Here is a 12,584-nt window from a genome sequence, read left to right as displayed (position 1 = left end):
ATGTTTGGTACAACCTATATGTTTCAAAACGACTCATGCTTCGACGCGATATATTGAAAATAATTGTAATAGTTCAGTAACATCTAGTACTGTTTAATTTACCGACCAAAAAATTTATATTCTTGATTCGTTATATTTCAGTGATGTCCCAACAATTAATGTTCTTGATTCGTTATTCTTGACGATGTCCTGGACTTGCCACGTGGAAAAGACATTGGGCAGTAGTGGGCCAGCTGTTTGTTGCTTTTTGTGGGACATAAAAGGGTAGAGCCGGTGAGGCTGCATGGTTGGCAGGTGGTCACATGGACACATCCCATGTGTTGTCAAATACCAATAGGCTTAGCCCATACATCCCAAATTCCAACCAAGGGTAATTTAGTCACATTTTCCGGCTTCAAGTCTCTGTAGACTATACCCAACAGGTGCAGGTACTCCAGCGCCACCAAAACCTCCGCCGCATAAAACCTTGAAAATAAAGATGAAGATTTCATAAGAAACAGAGAAAAATTCGATGATTTCTTGCAACAAACACAGAAGGGGTAAACTTTTATGAATGAAAATTTGCATGAGAGGTCATTCTTAGCTTAATATAATAAGCATGCAGAGAATCAAATTCATCAAGAAAATTACATTCTAATGATAATCTTTAATTCTGTTTAGCCTTTCAAGAAAAAATGCTCAGCTTTTCAGTGCTGAAATTAAATTACCTGGCTGAGTTGAGAGAGAAGCGTTTGTGAGGCTGTTTATGTCTTAAAGAATGCAAATCACCTCCAGAACAATACTCCATAACCACACAAGAGAAACGAGAGGATTCAAATTCAGCGTAAAGTGTAGGCAAAAATGGATGATCCAAAAGTCTTAAGATTTTTCTTTCAATCTCCGCTCTCTGTGTTTTCTTCTTTAATGCCAACACCTCATTGTCCACTACTTTCATGGCGTAAAGACGGTCTTCCTCGGCCGCATCGCGGAGGCGGCAGAGGTAGACTCTTCCGATATCTCCGCTGCCGATCTGGTGGACCAAGCTGAAGTCCCTGAAGCTCAGCCCTCTCTTTGATTGGATAGCTTGGAATGAAGAATCCGATGAGCGGTGGGGCTTTAGCGTTGGCGGCTGGTCCGGCGAGCTTGTGGGAAGCTCGAAAGATAAACGGCTAAAACTGGTGGCGGTTTCACTACTCATTGAACTTTCGTCAGAATTTCTGGGGAAATCTAACATTTTGTTGAGGATTTCATGCACGATATATAGAATTGTACAGAAAGTTGAATGAGATTCCAATTAGAAGTCTTGGAAAATGCTTAGAAAACAATGTATATGTATATGATCAGGAATCAGATACGAGATATGGAAGAACGAACTGTTTAAAAAGATAACAGGAATCAATATCAATAGAGTAGTAACCAAAGTCAAAATTTTACACTCAAAGAGTTAGACAAAGCCTATGGCCTAGAAAGATTAAATAGAGTTTTCCAAAAGAAAGATGGGAAAAGCAGTCTTAATTTCCTAACTGAAATTAGGGTTTCCGTACTCTCAGATAAAGCGTAGAAGACAGAAATAAAAATATGTGTTCTGCTTAAAGGTTGAACCCCAACCTTAAGCCCCCATCGACTCTATCCTGGGCCATCGTGGAGGAGGTAAATCGCAGAATGTGTCTCTCAGGAGCCAGGGTGGAGAGCATATGGATAGGCCAAGGCTGTTAACCCATATGGTAACTCCCGCTTGCAACAAAGTCAATTCCACCTTGTGGGGAATCGAACTCTGCACACTGCCGCGCTGAGCCCTATCCGCCCTCCCCTTTGCCACTGGGAGATATGCCCTGGGGGTTAAAAAAAAAAATGTGTTCTGTTTACACCTATGTGTGTACATTTATGGCTTCGGAGTAGAGATGGATGGGAGGAAATTTTGGTCATTGAGAATTATTTAAGAGAAGGAGAATTGAATTATTGTCCCCTAACTTATTGTATTAGCCCCTTTTGGTTTTAATTTTTCAAGCAAAAAAAATCGATTTTTTGACCATTATTTAACATGATCAATCGTCATTTTTTACTTCTTCTCTTATAGGTGGAATCCATTTTTCTTTCAACGGTCAAAAAATTGATTCTAAGAATCAGTATCAGACAAGTTCTTAGTAACAAAATTGCTTTGACTTAACTTTTCATTATGTAGGATTGGACGTGGTCTAATTCGATCCAAGTAATTGAATCAAATCAAGTACCGATAGAATCATTCAAAGAAAATCATTGGTTTCATATCTAACAATGAAATCGAATCTGGTGCATTTTGATGCAATGCACCAGCAAAAAGAGAAATTCAGGGAAATCAATTCATTATTGGTTTTTAAGGTAGCCCCGAAAATTGGACAAAATCAATCAATTCTCGATGCATGATCCGAATTGATCCATTTGGTAAAGGAATCGGAGTCCAACCAACCAATTCTATCTATTTTTTGTCTGATTTCACTGGTTTAGGGAAAGGGAAAAAAAATAGACCACGCCTACATTAAAGTGTAGTTATGTAAACTATTCAGTCTACTAAACGTCATTATTTTGAAGTTAAGAGGAAAAATGATTACTTCTTTTTGGATCAATAATGATCAATGATGGCATGCACTCTTCTGTAAAAAGAGGAATTGCGAGACGAAATTGGGTCGATTATTTTTATTATGTATGTTAAATAGAAAAATGAAAAGAAAAAATTAACCTGGTTACATTGCACAAAGGATGAAAACTATGTTAAATATACATGTCTTTCGCATGTCAAATTTTACTAAGATAGTGTTTAATAATTTGAAATGAAATTTGTTTTTTATAAAGTTCATGAGATGATTTAGAGTCCGTTTGAGAGTGATTTTAAGAATTGATTTTTTGACCGTTAGGAGAAAAGAAGGGTCCACCTGTGAGAGAAAAAGTCAAATATGACGACTGAAATAATGAAATAACAATCGAAAAATCAATTTTTTGAAGGAAAAAATAACTCCCAAATAGGCTCTTAACAAGACATTTAGTCCTTATTTGACTCTTTTTAAAATAAAATAATTATTTTTCATATTCTTTTTTAAATAAATATTCACATAATAAAATATTTTGCATATAAATTCAAAATATTTTTTCACTTTTTAACCTCACAATTTTCAAAAAAAATTACTATTTAAAACATCATTTTTATACAATAATGGTCATCAAACAGGGGTTTAAACAATGTTGATCATTCATGACGGCTTCTGCAACCATGATGATGTACGAGGGATTAACTTGCTAATATTGTAATAGGTCGGAGACCGATGGTGCAATTTTGCTTTAAGAACGAGTTATGGACTATGGAGGGCAATAATTATAAATTCTCAATTAAATAATAATAATTTGACTTTTGTGTAAAATTAGTGTAGAAACTAGAATATGGTTAACGAATGAACAGTATATTAATTATTTTGATCTCTGAGTCAATGTTAGGCACGTGAGATACTGTGTCGCACGTGCATTGGTATTTTTATGGGGTTATGCTGACGTATATGGTGACAGGTGCGTAAAGTGTGCCTCTGTATTTGGCGCGTGTCAAATGGGAAGAGACTGCTTTATCTACAGACAGAATATACAGTGCGCGTGGTTTGGACTTGAACATGAAAATAACCTTTCAATGCAAGGACGAAAGTGCCCCTTTCGAAATTTGTGGTTTCTATTTGATTGAGTTAGAATGATCGTACTTTTTTGTAATTTGGCTGTTACCTCGAAGTAAGGGCCATATCATCGCCCGAAAGTTGGCTCAGATGAACCTTGCAAATCGCAAATATTCATGAAAAATTTTGTTATTACCATTTTATCCCACGATTTTCTTCCTTAAATTTGTGAAATCTTAATTTATTTTATAAAAGTCGGACTCGACATTGATTTGAATTTTGAATATAGAATTGAAGAAATAAAAAAATAAAAAAAAATTTACTTGCTCCATCTCATAAATATAAGTTTGTTTCTATTTTTTCACACAAATTAAGAAACTCATTTAGCCCTTATTTGATGGTCATTATTTTGAGAAAATGGAGTTTTGAATAGTGATTTTTTAAAAAATGTGTAGTTAAAAAGTATGAAAATTTTTTAGTTACATGAAATATATTATATTGTGTAAATATGTGGTTAAAAACGCGTATGAAAATTCAAGAGCTAAAATAATAGTTGTTAAACATGGGCTTACTCTGCCAATCGTTCATCATCCTCCTCGACCCACCCCCACTGTTTAGTTTGTGAAATACGATTCGCCGTTTCCCCTTCCCATCTAGGATGACAGTCTAAATGTGAAAGTTTGAATTGTTATCTACGCATAAGTAATCGTGTAACTACATCTTATTCATTCTTGAATTATCCAAATGAAAGTGTCCTTTTTTTAATAAACCAAAATTTAATATCAATTATAAATTAGAAAAATAAAATATCTTTTTCCTTTTTGGTTCGTCCATAATTACCAATTATTTTCTTCTACTACTCATAATTGCCATAATTCCTAATCTTTTTGCTTTCCATTCAGTGAAGCAAGCCATCATTTCAGCCACAACCACGTTATAGCCTTTTCATTTTGATCCGGATGTAGTTTTAGTCATTTACTGCGACCGTAGCTTATCCTCATTTCCCAACTTCTTTAAATAGAAAAAATAATAAAAAATTAAGAGACTTGCCACGTGGAAAAGACATTGGGCAGTAGTGGGCCAGCTGTTTGTTGCTTTTTGTGGGACATAAAAGGGTAGAGCCGGTGAGGCTGCATGGTTGGCAGGTGGTCACATGGACACATCCCATGTGTTGTCAAATACCAATAGGCTTAGCCCATACATCCCAAATTCCAACCAAGGGTAATTTAGTCACTTGATGATTTAACAAAAGTTTGAGCAATTTTTTGCGCCATTAGAGTAATTATGTTGGGGGCTCGAAAAATTATGAAGACCAATAATGGAGTAATAATTTGGTACAATTTTAGCAATTACTCGAATTGAACCATTGTTTTAAAAATCAACTCGAACACCAGACTTGTAAAAGAAAAAAAATATCATAGAGCGAATCGATGTCAAATCGAAATTCACATGATGAATTTTTAAAAATAAAAATAAGATAAATAAATTTACAAAAGATTCAAAAGAAGGATAGGGTTCATAAATCAGAAACTGATCAACGATTTTCATAAAATCAAATGGGTTGGCAATTTTTAAAAAGATGAGTTAGTCTGTTTAATTGGTCCAACTTTGAGCTGGGTTCCCAATTTCACCAAGCGAATCGGCTGGTCAAGCATATTCTAATTACATTGACGAACACAATTTTTAGAGCCAGGCTAATGAGGTCGAAAATTCATTCAACCGTCATGCCTAAACCTTGTTTTCAGATTAGAATTTTTACTCAAAAAAAATGTAATTTTCAATATTAATGCTAAATAGCATATATCACATTCATGTCATCCATTAATTATAATTTTATACTATTAAATTTGATAATATGATCTTTTTGGTTACAATGATTTAATATTCAAGGTCAGAATTTGAAAATCGGCCATATTATATGTATAATCGGAATTGACAATCACACACATTGGAGGAGAATCACTCCTTAGGTTGTCAGCAAAATTCAAATTTTTTAAAGAATCAATTGGAAGAAAACTATGGTAAACAATGTGGGCTTGTTGGGTCAAAACATGTAGTCGTTAATCCAAACTTTCCACATGATGCCGATTCCCAATGTCTCCTAACCGAACAATTGCTTGTAACTTGCAACTTCCTAGAATCATGACTTTTCAAGAATCTGCTTTCTTTACATAAAACAATATAATAAATATAATTTAATAATTATTTTATAATATTATGCAATATTATCCAATACCACCAAACTTAAAAACTCAATGTATTTTTATAATATTATTTAGAATTATCCAATTCTCTTATTAAATATACCAAAAATCACATAAAACCATCGACTCAATTCTAAATTCTACTGAACTTGCTTGAAGACACTTATGACTTCGAATACCGTGTTAGAATCATCGAATATTTTCTTTGTGTGTGTGTGTGTCAATTGTAAACGACGGACCAATACAAATGGAATATATCTCAGTCGGCAACAAGTGAAAGGCATAACATAAATAAATATGAAGTTAGGTTAAACTTTTCGAAAAATTGATAAAGATTTGACTGCACATTAATGGAAAATTTAATAATATATTCATCCTACACAATAGACTTTGGACCGTTTTATATACATGCATATGTAGTTAATATTCGGCTACTTAATTATATGTATAATAATTGCATTTTAAAATACGATAATGAGAGACTCCAATTTATGTCAAAATATGTACTCTTCTTTTTTTTTCTCCTAAACATACTTCAATATATTTTTTTAAAATTTAAATACTAATCTTAGAATCATCCTCCTAACCAAAATCTGCCACGTGGCAGCCGACAAAGCACGTTCAGAAGATATTAAACGGTGTCGTTTGCTGCAACAGTACCTTCTTATCATGAGACGGCGACGTTTTGGATCTTCGTATTCCGGGTACAGTCGGTGGCGTAACGGATCGAATCAACGCGAAATTCAAGCCTTTGAAAAATGGGTGGGACTTTATATCTGCGGCTCCTCGCTTCGACCCGAGTCGCTTGCTAGGGTCCTTGTTGAGCAGCCTGCAAATTAAGTTCCGGGCGTGCATTTCGGACAAACCGGAAGGGCTGCTGGCGGGGAATATTAAGGGCGATTTTATGATGTTACGCAGCGTAGTCTCATTGGATGCACCCGAAAATGGAGTCCTTCCATAAATCATTTCATACATAAAGATCCCGAGGGCCCACCAGTCCACTGAGTTACCATGGGACCTACCGGAGGCCACTTCAGGCGCCACGTACTCATGAGTCCCAACGAAGGAACACGACCGGGCGCTGACCGGCTCCGCCACGAAAAGCCGGTCGCCGGACAGTGTCTGAATCTTCTTTGACCGGAACAACCGGTTGGAGATGCAGGAGAATGGTGACAATTTTCGGGAGCTGTAATCTGCTTTTAGTGACGATAAGGGGTCAGATGAAAAGTCAGGAGATTCAACGGCTGGGATTGCATCAGAGCAAAGGGAGAGATCAAAGTCAGTGAGCATTATGTGACCGTCGGATTTAACCAACACATTTTCCGGCTTCAAGTCTCTGTAGACTATACCCAACAGGTGCAGGTACTCCAGCGCCACCAAAACCTCCGCCGCATAAAACCTTGAAAATAAAGATGAAGATTTCATAAGAAACAGAGAAAAATTCGATGATTTCTTGCAACAAACACAGAAGGGGTAAACTTTTATGAATGAAAATTTGCATGAGCAGTCAATCTTAGCTTAATATGATAAGCATGCAGAGAATCAAATTCATCGAGAAAATTACATTCTAATGATAATCTTTAATTCTGTTTAGCCTTTCAAGAAAAAATGCTCAGCTTTTCAGTGCTGAAATTAAATTACCTGGCTGAGTTGAGAGAGAAGCGTTTGTGAGGCTGTTTATGTCTTAAAGAATGCAAATCACCTCCAGAACAATACTCCATAACCACACAAGAGAAACGAGAGGATTCAAATTCAGCGTAAAGTGTAGGCAAAAATGGATGATCCAAAAGTCTTAAGATTTTTCTTTCAATCTCCGCTCTCTGTGTTTTCTTCTTTAATGCCAACACCTCATTGTCCACTACTTTCATGGCGTAAAGACGGTCTTCCTCGGCCGCATCGCGGAGGCGGCAGAGGTAGACTCTTCCGATATCTCCGCTGCCGATCTGCTCATTTAGCCCTTATTTGATGGTCATTATTTTGAGAAAATGGAGTTTTGAATAGTGATTTTTTAAAAAATGTGTAGTTAAAAAGTATGAAAATTTTTTAGTTACATGAAATATATTATATTGTGTAAATATGTGGTTAAAAACGCGTATGAAAATTCAAGAGCTAAAATAATAGTTGTTAAACATGGGCTTACTCTGCCAATCGTTCATCATCCTCCTCGACCCACCCCCACTGTTTAGTTTGTGAAATACGATTCGCCGTTTCCCCTTCCCATCTAGGATGACAGTCTAAATGTGAAAGTTTGAATTGTTATCTACGCATAAGTAATCGTGTAACTACATCTTATTCATTCTTGAATTATCCAAATGAAAGTGTCCTTTTTTTAATAAACCAAAATTTAATATCAATTATAAATTAGAAAAATAAAATATCTTTTTCCTTTTTGGTTCGTCCATAATTACCAATTATTTTCTTCTACTACTCATAATTGCCATAATTCCTAATCTTTTTGCTTTCCATTCAGTGAAGCAAGCCATCATTTCAGCCACAACCACGTTATAGCCTTTTCATTTTGATCCGGATGTAGTTTTAGTCATTTACTGCGACCGTAGCTTATCCTCATTTCCCAACTTCTTTAAATAGAAAAAATAATAAAAAATTAAGAGACTTGCCACGTGGAAAAGACATTGGGCAGTAGTGGGCCAGCTGTTTGTTGCTTTTTGTGGGACATAAAAGGGTAGAGCCGGTGTGGCTGCATGGTTGGCAGGTGGTCACATGGACACATCCCATGTGTTGTCAAATACCAATAGGCTTAGCCCATACATCCCAAATTCCAACCAAGGGTAATTTAGTCAATTGATGATTTAACAAAAGTTTGAGCAATTTTTTGCGCCATTAGAGTAATTATGTTGGGGGCTCGAAAAATTATGAAGACCAATAATGGAGTAATAATTTGGTACAATTTTAGCAATTACTCGAATTGAACCATTGTTTTAAAAATCAACTCGAACACCAGACTTGTAAAAGAAAAAAAATATCATAGAGCGAATCGATGTCAAATCGAAATTCACATGATGAATTTTTAAAAATAAGATAAATAAATTTACAAAAGATTCAAAAGAAGGATAGGGTTCATAAATCAGAAACTGATCAACGATTTTCATAAAATCAAATGGGTTGGCAATTTTTAAAAAGATGAGTTAGTTTGTTTAATTGGTCCAACCTTGAGCTGGGTTCCCAATTTCACCAAGCAAATCGGCTGATCAAGCATATTCTAATTACATTGACGAACACAATTTTTAGAGCCAGGCTAATGAGGTGGAAAATTCATTCAACCGTCGTGCCTAAACCTTGTTTTCCGATTAGAATTTTTACTCAAGAAAATGTAATTTTCAGTATTAATGCTAAATAGCATATATTACATTCATGTCATTCATTAATTATAATTTTATACGATTCAATTTGATAATATGATCTTTCTGGTTACAATGATTTAATATTCAAGGTCAGAATTTGAAAATCGGCCATATTATATGTATAATCGGAATTGACAATCACACACATTGGAGGAGAATCACTCCTTAGGTTGTCAGCAAAATTCAAATTTTTTAAAGAATCAATTGGAAGAAAACTATGGTAAACAATGTGGGCTTGTTGGGTCAAAACATGTAGTCGTTAATCCAAACTTTCCACATGATGCCGATTCCCAATGTCTCCTAACCGAACAATTGCTTGTAACTTGCAACTTCCTAGAATCATGACTTTTCAAGAATCTGCTTTCTTTACATAAAACAATATAATAAATATAATTTAATAATTATTTTATAATATTATGCAATATTATCCAATACCACCAAACTTAAAAACTCAATGTATTTTTATAATATTATTTAGAATTATCCAATTCTCTTATTAAATATACCAAAAATCACAAAAAACTGAAATTAGGGTTTCCGTACTCTCAGATAAAGCGTAGAAGACAGAAATAAAAATATGTGTTCTGCTTAAAGGTTGAACCCCAACCTTAAGCCCCCATCGACTCTATCCTGGGCCATCGTGGAGGAGGTAAATCGCAGAATGTGTATCGACTCAATTCTAAATTCTACTGAACTTGCTTGAAGACACTTATGACTTCGAATACCGTGTTAGAATCATCGAATATTTTCTTTGTGTGTGTGTGTGTCAATTGTAAACGACGGACCAATACAAATGGAATATATCTCAGTCGGCAACAAGTGAAAGGCATAACATAAATAAATATGAAGTTAGGTTAAACTTTTCAAATAATTGATAAAGATTTGACTACACATTAATGGAAAATTTAATAATATATTCATCCTACACAATAGACTTTGGGCCGTTTTATATACATGCATATGTAGTTAATATTCGGCTACTTAATTATATGTATAATAATTGCATTTAAAAATACGATAATGTGAGACTCCAATTTATGTCAAAATATGTACTCTTCTTTTTTTTTCTCCTAAACATACTTCAATATATTTTTTTATTTCAAGCAAAAAAAATCGATTTTTTGACCATTATTTAACATGATCAATCGTCATTTTTTACTTCTTCTCTTATAGGTGGAATCCATTTTTCTTTCAACGGTCAAAAAATTGATTCTAAGAATCAATATCAGACAAGTTCTTAGTAACAAAATTGCTTTGACTTAACTTTTCATTATGTAGGATTGGACGTGGTCTAATTCGATCCAAGTAATTGAATCAAATCAAGTACCGATAGAATCATTCAAAGAAAATCATTGGTTTCATATCTAACAATGAAATCGAATCTGGTGCATTTTGATGCAATGCACCAGCAAAAAGAGAAATTCAGGGAAATCAATTCATTATTGGTTTTTAAGGTAGCCCCGAAAATTGGACAAAATCAATCAATTCTCGATGCATGATCCGAATTGATCCATTTGGTAAAGGAATCGGAGTCCAACCAACCAATTCTATCTATTTTTTGTCTGATTTCACTGGTTTAGGGAAAGGAAAAAAAAATAGACCACGCCTACATTAAAGTGTAGTTATGTAAACTATTCAGTCTACTAAACGTCATTATTTTGAAGTTAAGAGGAAAAATGATTACTTCTTTTTGGATCAATAATGATCAATGATGGCATGCACTCTTCTGTAAAAAGAAGAATTGCGAGACGAAATTGGGTCGATTATTTTTATTATGTATGTTAAATAGAAAAATGAAAAGAAAAAATTAACCTGGTTACATTGCACAAAGGATGAAAACTATGTTAAATATACATGTCTTTCGCATGTCAAATTTTACTAAGATAGTGTTTAATAATTTGAAATGAAATTTGTTTTTTATAAAGTTCATGAGATGATTTAGAGTCCGTTTGAGAGTGATTTTAAGAATTGATTTTTTGACCGTTAGGAGAAAAGAAGGGTCCACCTGTGAGAGAAAAAGTCAAATATGACGACTGAAATAATGAAATAACAATCGAAAAATCAATTTTTTGAAGGAAAAAATAACTCCCAAATAGGCTCTTAACAAGACATTTAGTCCTTATTTGACTCTTTTTAAAATAAAATAATTATTTTTCATATTCTTTTTTAAATAAATATTCACATAATAAAATATTTTGCATATAAATTCAAAATATTTTTTCACTTTTTAACCTCACAATTTTCAAAAAAAATTACTATTTAAAACATCATTTTTATACAATAATGGTCATCAAACAGGGGTTTAAACAATGTTGATCATTCATGACGGCTTCTGCAACCATGATGATGTACGAGGGATTAACTTGCTAATATTGTAATAGGTCGGAGACCGATGGTGCAATTTTGCTTTAAGAACGAGTTATGGACTATGGAGGGCAATAATTATAAATTCTCAATTAAATAATAATAATTTGACTTTTGTGTAAAATTAGTGTAGAAACTAGAATATGGTTAACGAATGAACAGTATATTAATTATTTTGATCTCTGAGTCAATGTTAGGCACGTGAGATACTGTGTCGCACGTGCATTGGTATTTTTATGGGGTTATGCTGACGTATATGGTGACAGGTGCGTAAAGTGTGCCTCTGTATTTGGCGCGTGTCAAATGGGAAGAGACTGCTTTATCTACAGACAGAATATACAGTGCGCGTGGTTTGGACTTGAACATGAAAATAACCTTTCAATGCAAGGACGAAAGTGCCCCTTTCGAAATTTGTGGTTTCTATTTGATTGAGTTAGAATGATCGTACTTTTTTGTAATTTGGCTGTTACCTCGAAGTAAGGGCCATATCATCGCCCGAAAGTTGGCTCAGATGAACCTTGCAAATCGCAAATATTCATGAAAAATTTTGTTATTACCATTTTATCCCACGATTTTCTTCCTTAAATTTGTGAAATCTTAATTTATTTTATAAAAGTCGGACTCGACATTGATTTGAATTTTGAATATAGAATTGAAGAAATAAAAAAATAAAAAAAAATTTACTTGCTCCATCTCATAAATATAAGTTTGTTTCTATTTTTTCACACAAATTAAGAAAATTCAATTAACCCTCATTTGATAATTATAAAAATAGAACTCTCTTTACTAACACTTTTTCGATCGAGCATGTCACATCGATCTTATCTAGTGTGATTTACTTGGATGGCGTGGTTTGCAGCCTATTACATCAACTTGAGGATTTACACAGTACACACTTAAAAGGTAGCGGCTGCGGGTTCCCCCATAATAATAATAATAATAATAATAATAATAATAATAATAATAATAATAATAATAATAAATAGAACTCTATTTTTCCCCTCTCAAACTCATTTTCGATAACACATCCTCACAATAAAATAATG

At 34.0% G+C, this 12,584-nt stretch overlaps 2 protein-coding genes across 2 annotated transcripts; both read right to left on the bottom strand.

The window, feature by feature from the left end:
- Window positions 1–323: 323 nt before the first annotated feature.
- LOC111370051 (protein kinase PINOID-like) lies at window positions 324–1,551 on the bottom strand. The gene is made up of 2 exons (XM_022991761.1): window positions 708–1,551; window positions 324–465 (listed from the first exon to the last, which is right to left on the bottom strand). The coding sequence occupies exons 1-2, from the start codon at window positions 1,211–1,213 to the stop codon at window positions 324–326; spliced, it is 648 nt and encodes a 215-aa protein (XP_022847529.1). The 5' UTR covers window positions 1,214–1,551.
- Window positions 1,552–6,137: 4,586 nt separating this feature from the next.
- LOC111370493 (protein kinase PINOID-like) lies at window positions 6,138–7,761 on the bottom strand. The gene is made up of 2 exons (XM_022992211.1): window positions 7,454–7,761; window positions 6,138–7,211 (listed from the first exon to the last, which is right to left on the bottom strand). Exons 1-2 carry the CDS (start codon window positions 7,678–7,680, stop codon window positions 6,434–6,436), a joined length of 1,005 nt encoding a protein of 334 aa, XP_022847979.1. The 5' UTR covers window positions 7,681–7,761; the 3' UTR covers window positions 6,138–6,433.
- Between the last annotated feature and the right edge of the window lie 4,823 nt (window positions 7,762–12,584).

The sequence above is a fragment of the Olea europaea genome, chromosome 21 (assembly GCF_002742605.1).
Source record: "Olea europaea var. sylvestris chromosome 21, O_europaea_v1, whole genome shotgun sequence".
NCBI classification, from domain to species: domain Eukaryota; kingdom Viridiplantae; phylum Streptophyta; class Magnoliopsida; order Lamiales; family Oleaceae; genus Olea; species Olea europaea.
The sequence above is the reverse complement of the archived record's forward strand: the minus strand, read 5'-3'. Positions and strand labels throughout refer to the sequence as shown.

Bases quoted from the DNA above. Each gene is read 5' to 3' on its own strand.
- LOC111370051 (XM_022991761.1), bottom strand. From the start codon at position 1,213: ATGTTAGATTTCCCCAGAAATTCTGACGAAAGTTCAATGAGTAGTGAA. The intron at 466-707 runs GTAATTTAATTT...TTTATTTTCAAG, and splicing joins TTCTCTCTCAACTCAGCCAG to GTTTTATGCGGCGGAGGTTT.
- LOC111370493 (XM_022992211.1), bottom strand. From the start codon at position 7,680: ATGAAAGTAGTGGACAATGAGGTGTTGGCATTAAAGAAGAAAACACAG. The intron at 7,212-7,453 runs GTAATTTAATTT...TTTATTTTCAAG, and splicing joins TTCTCTCTCAACTCAGCCAG to GTTTTATGCGGCGGAGGTTT.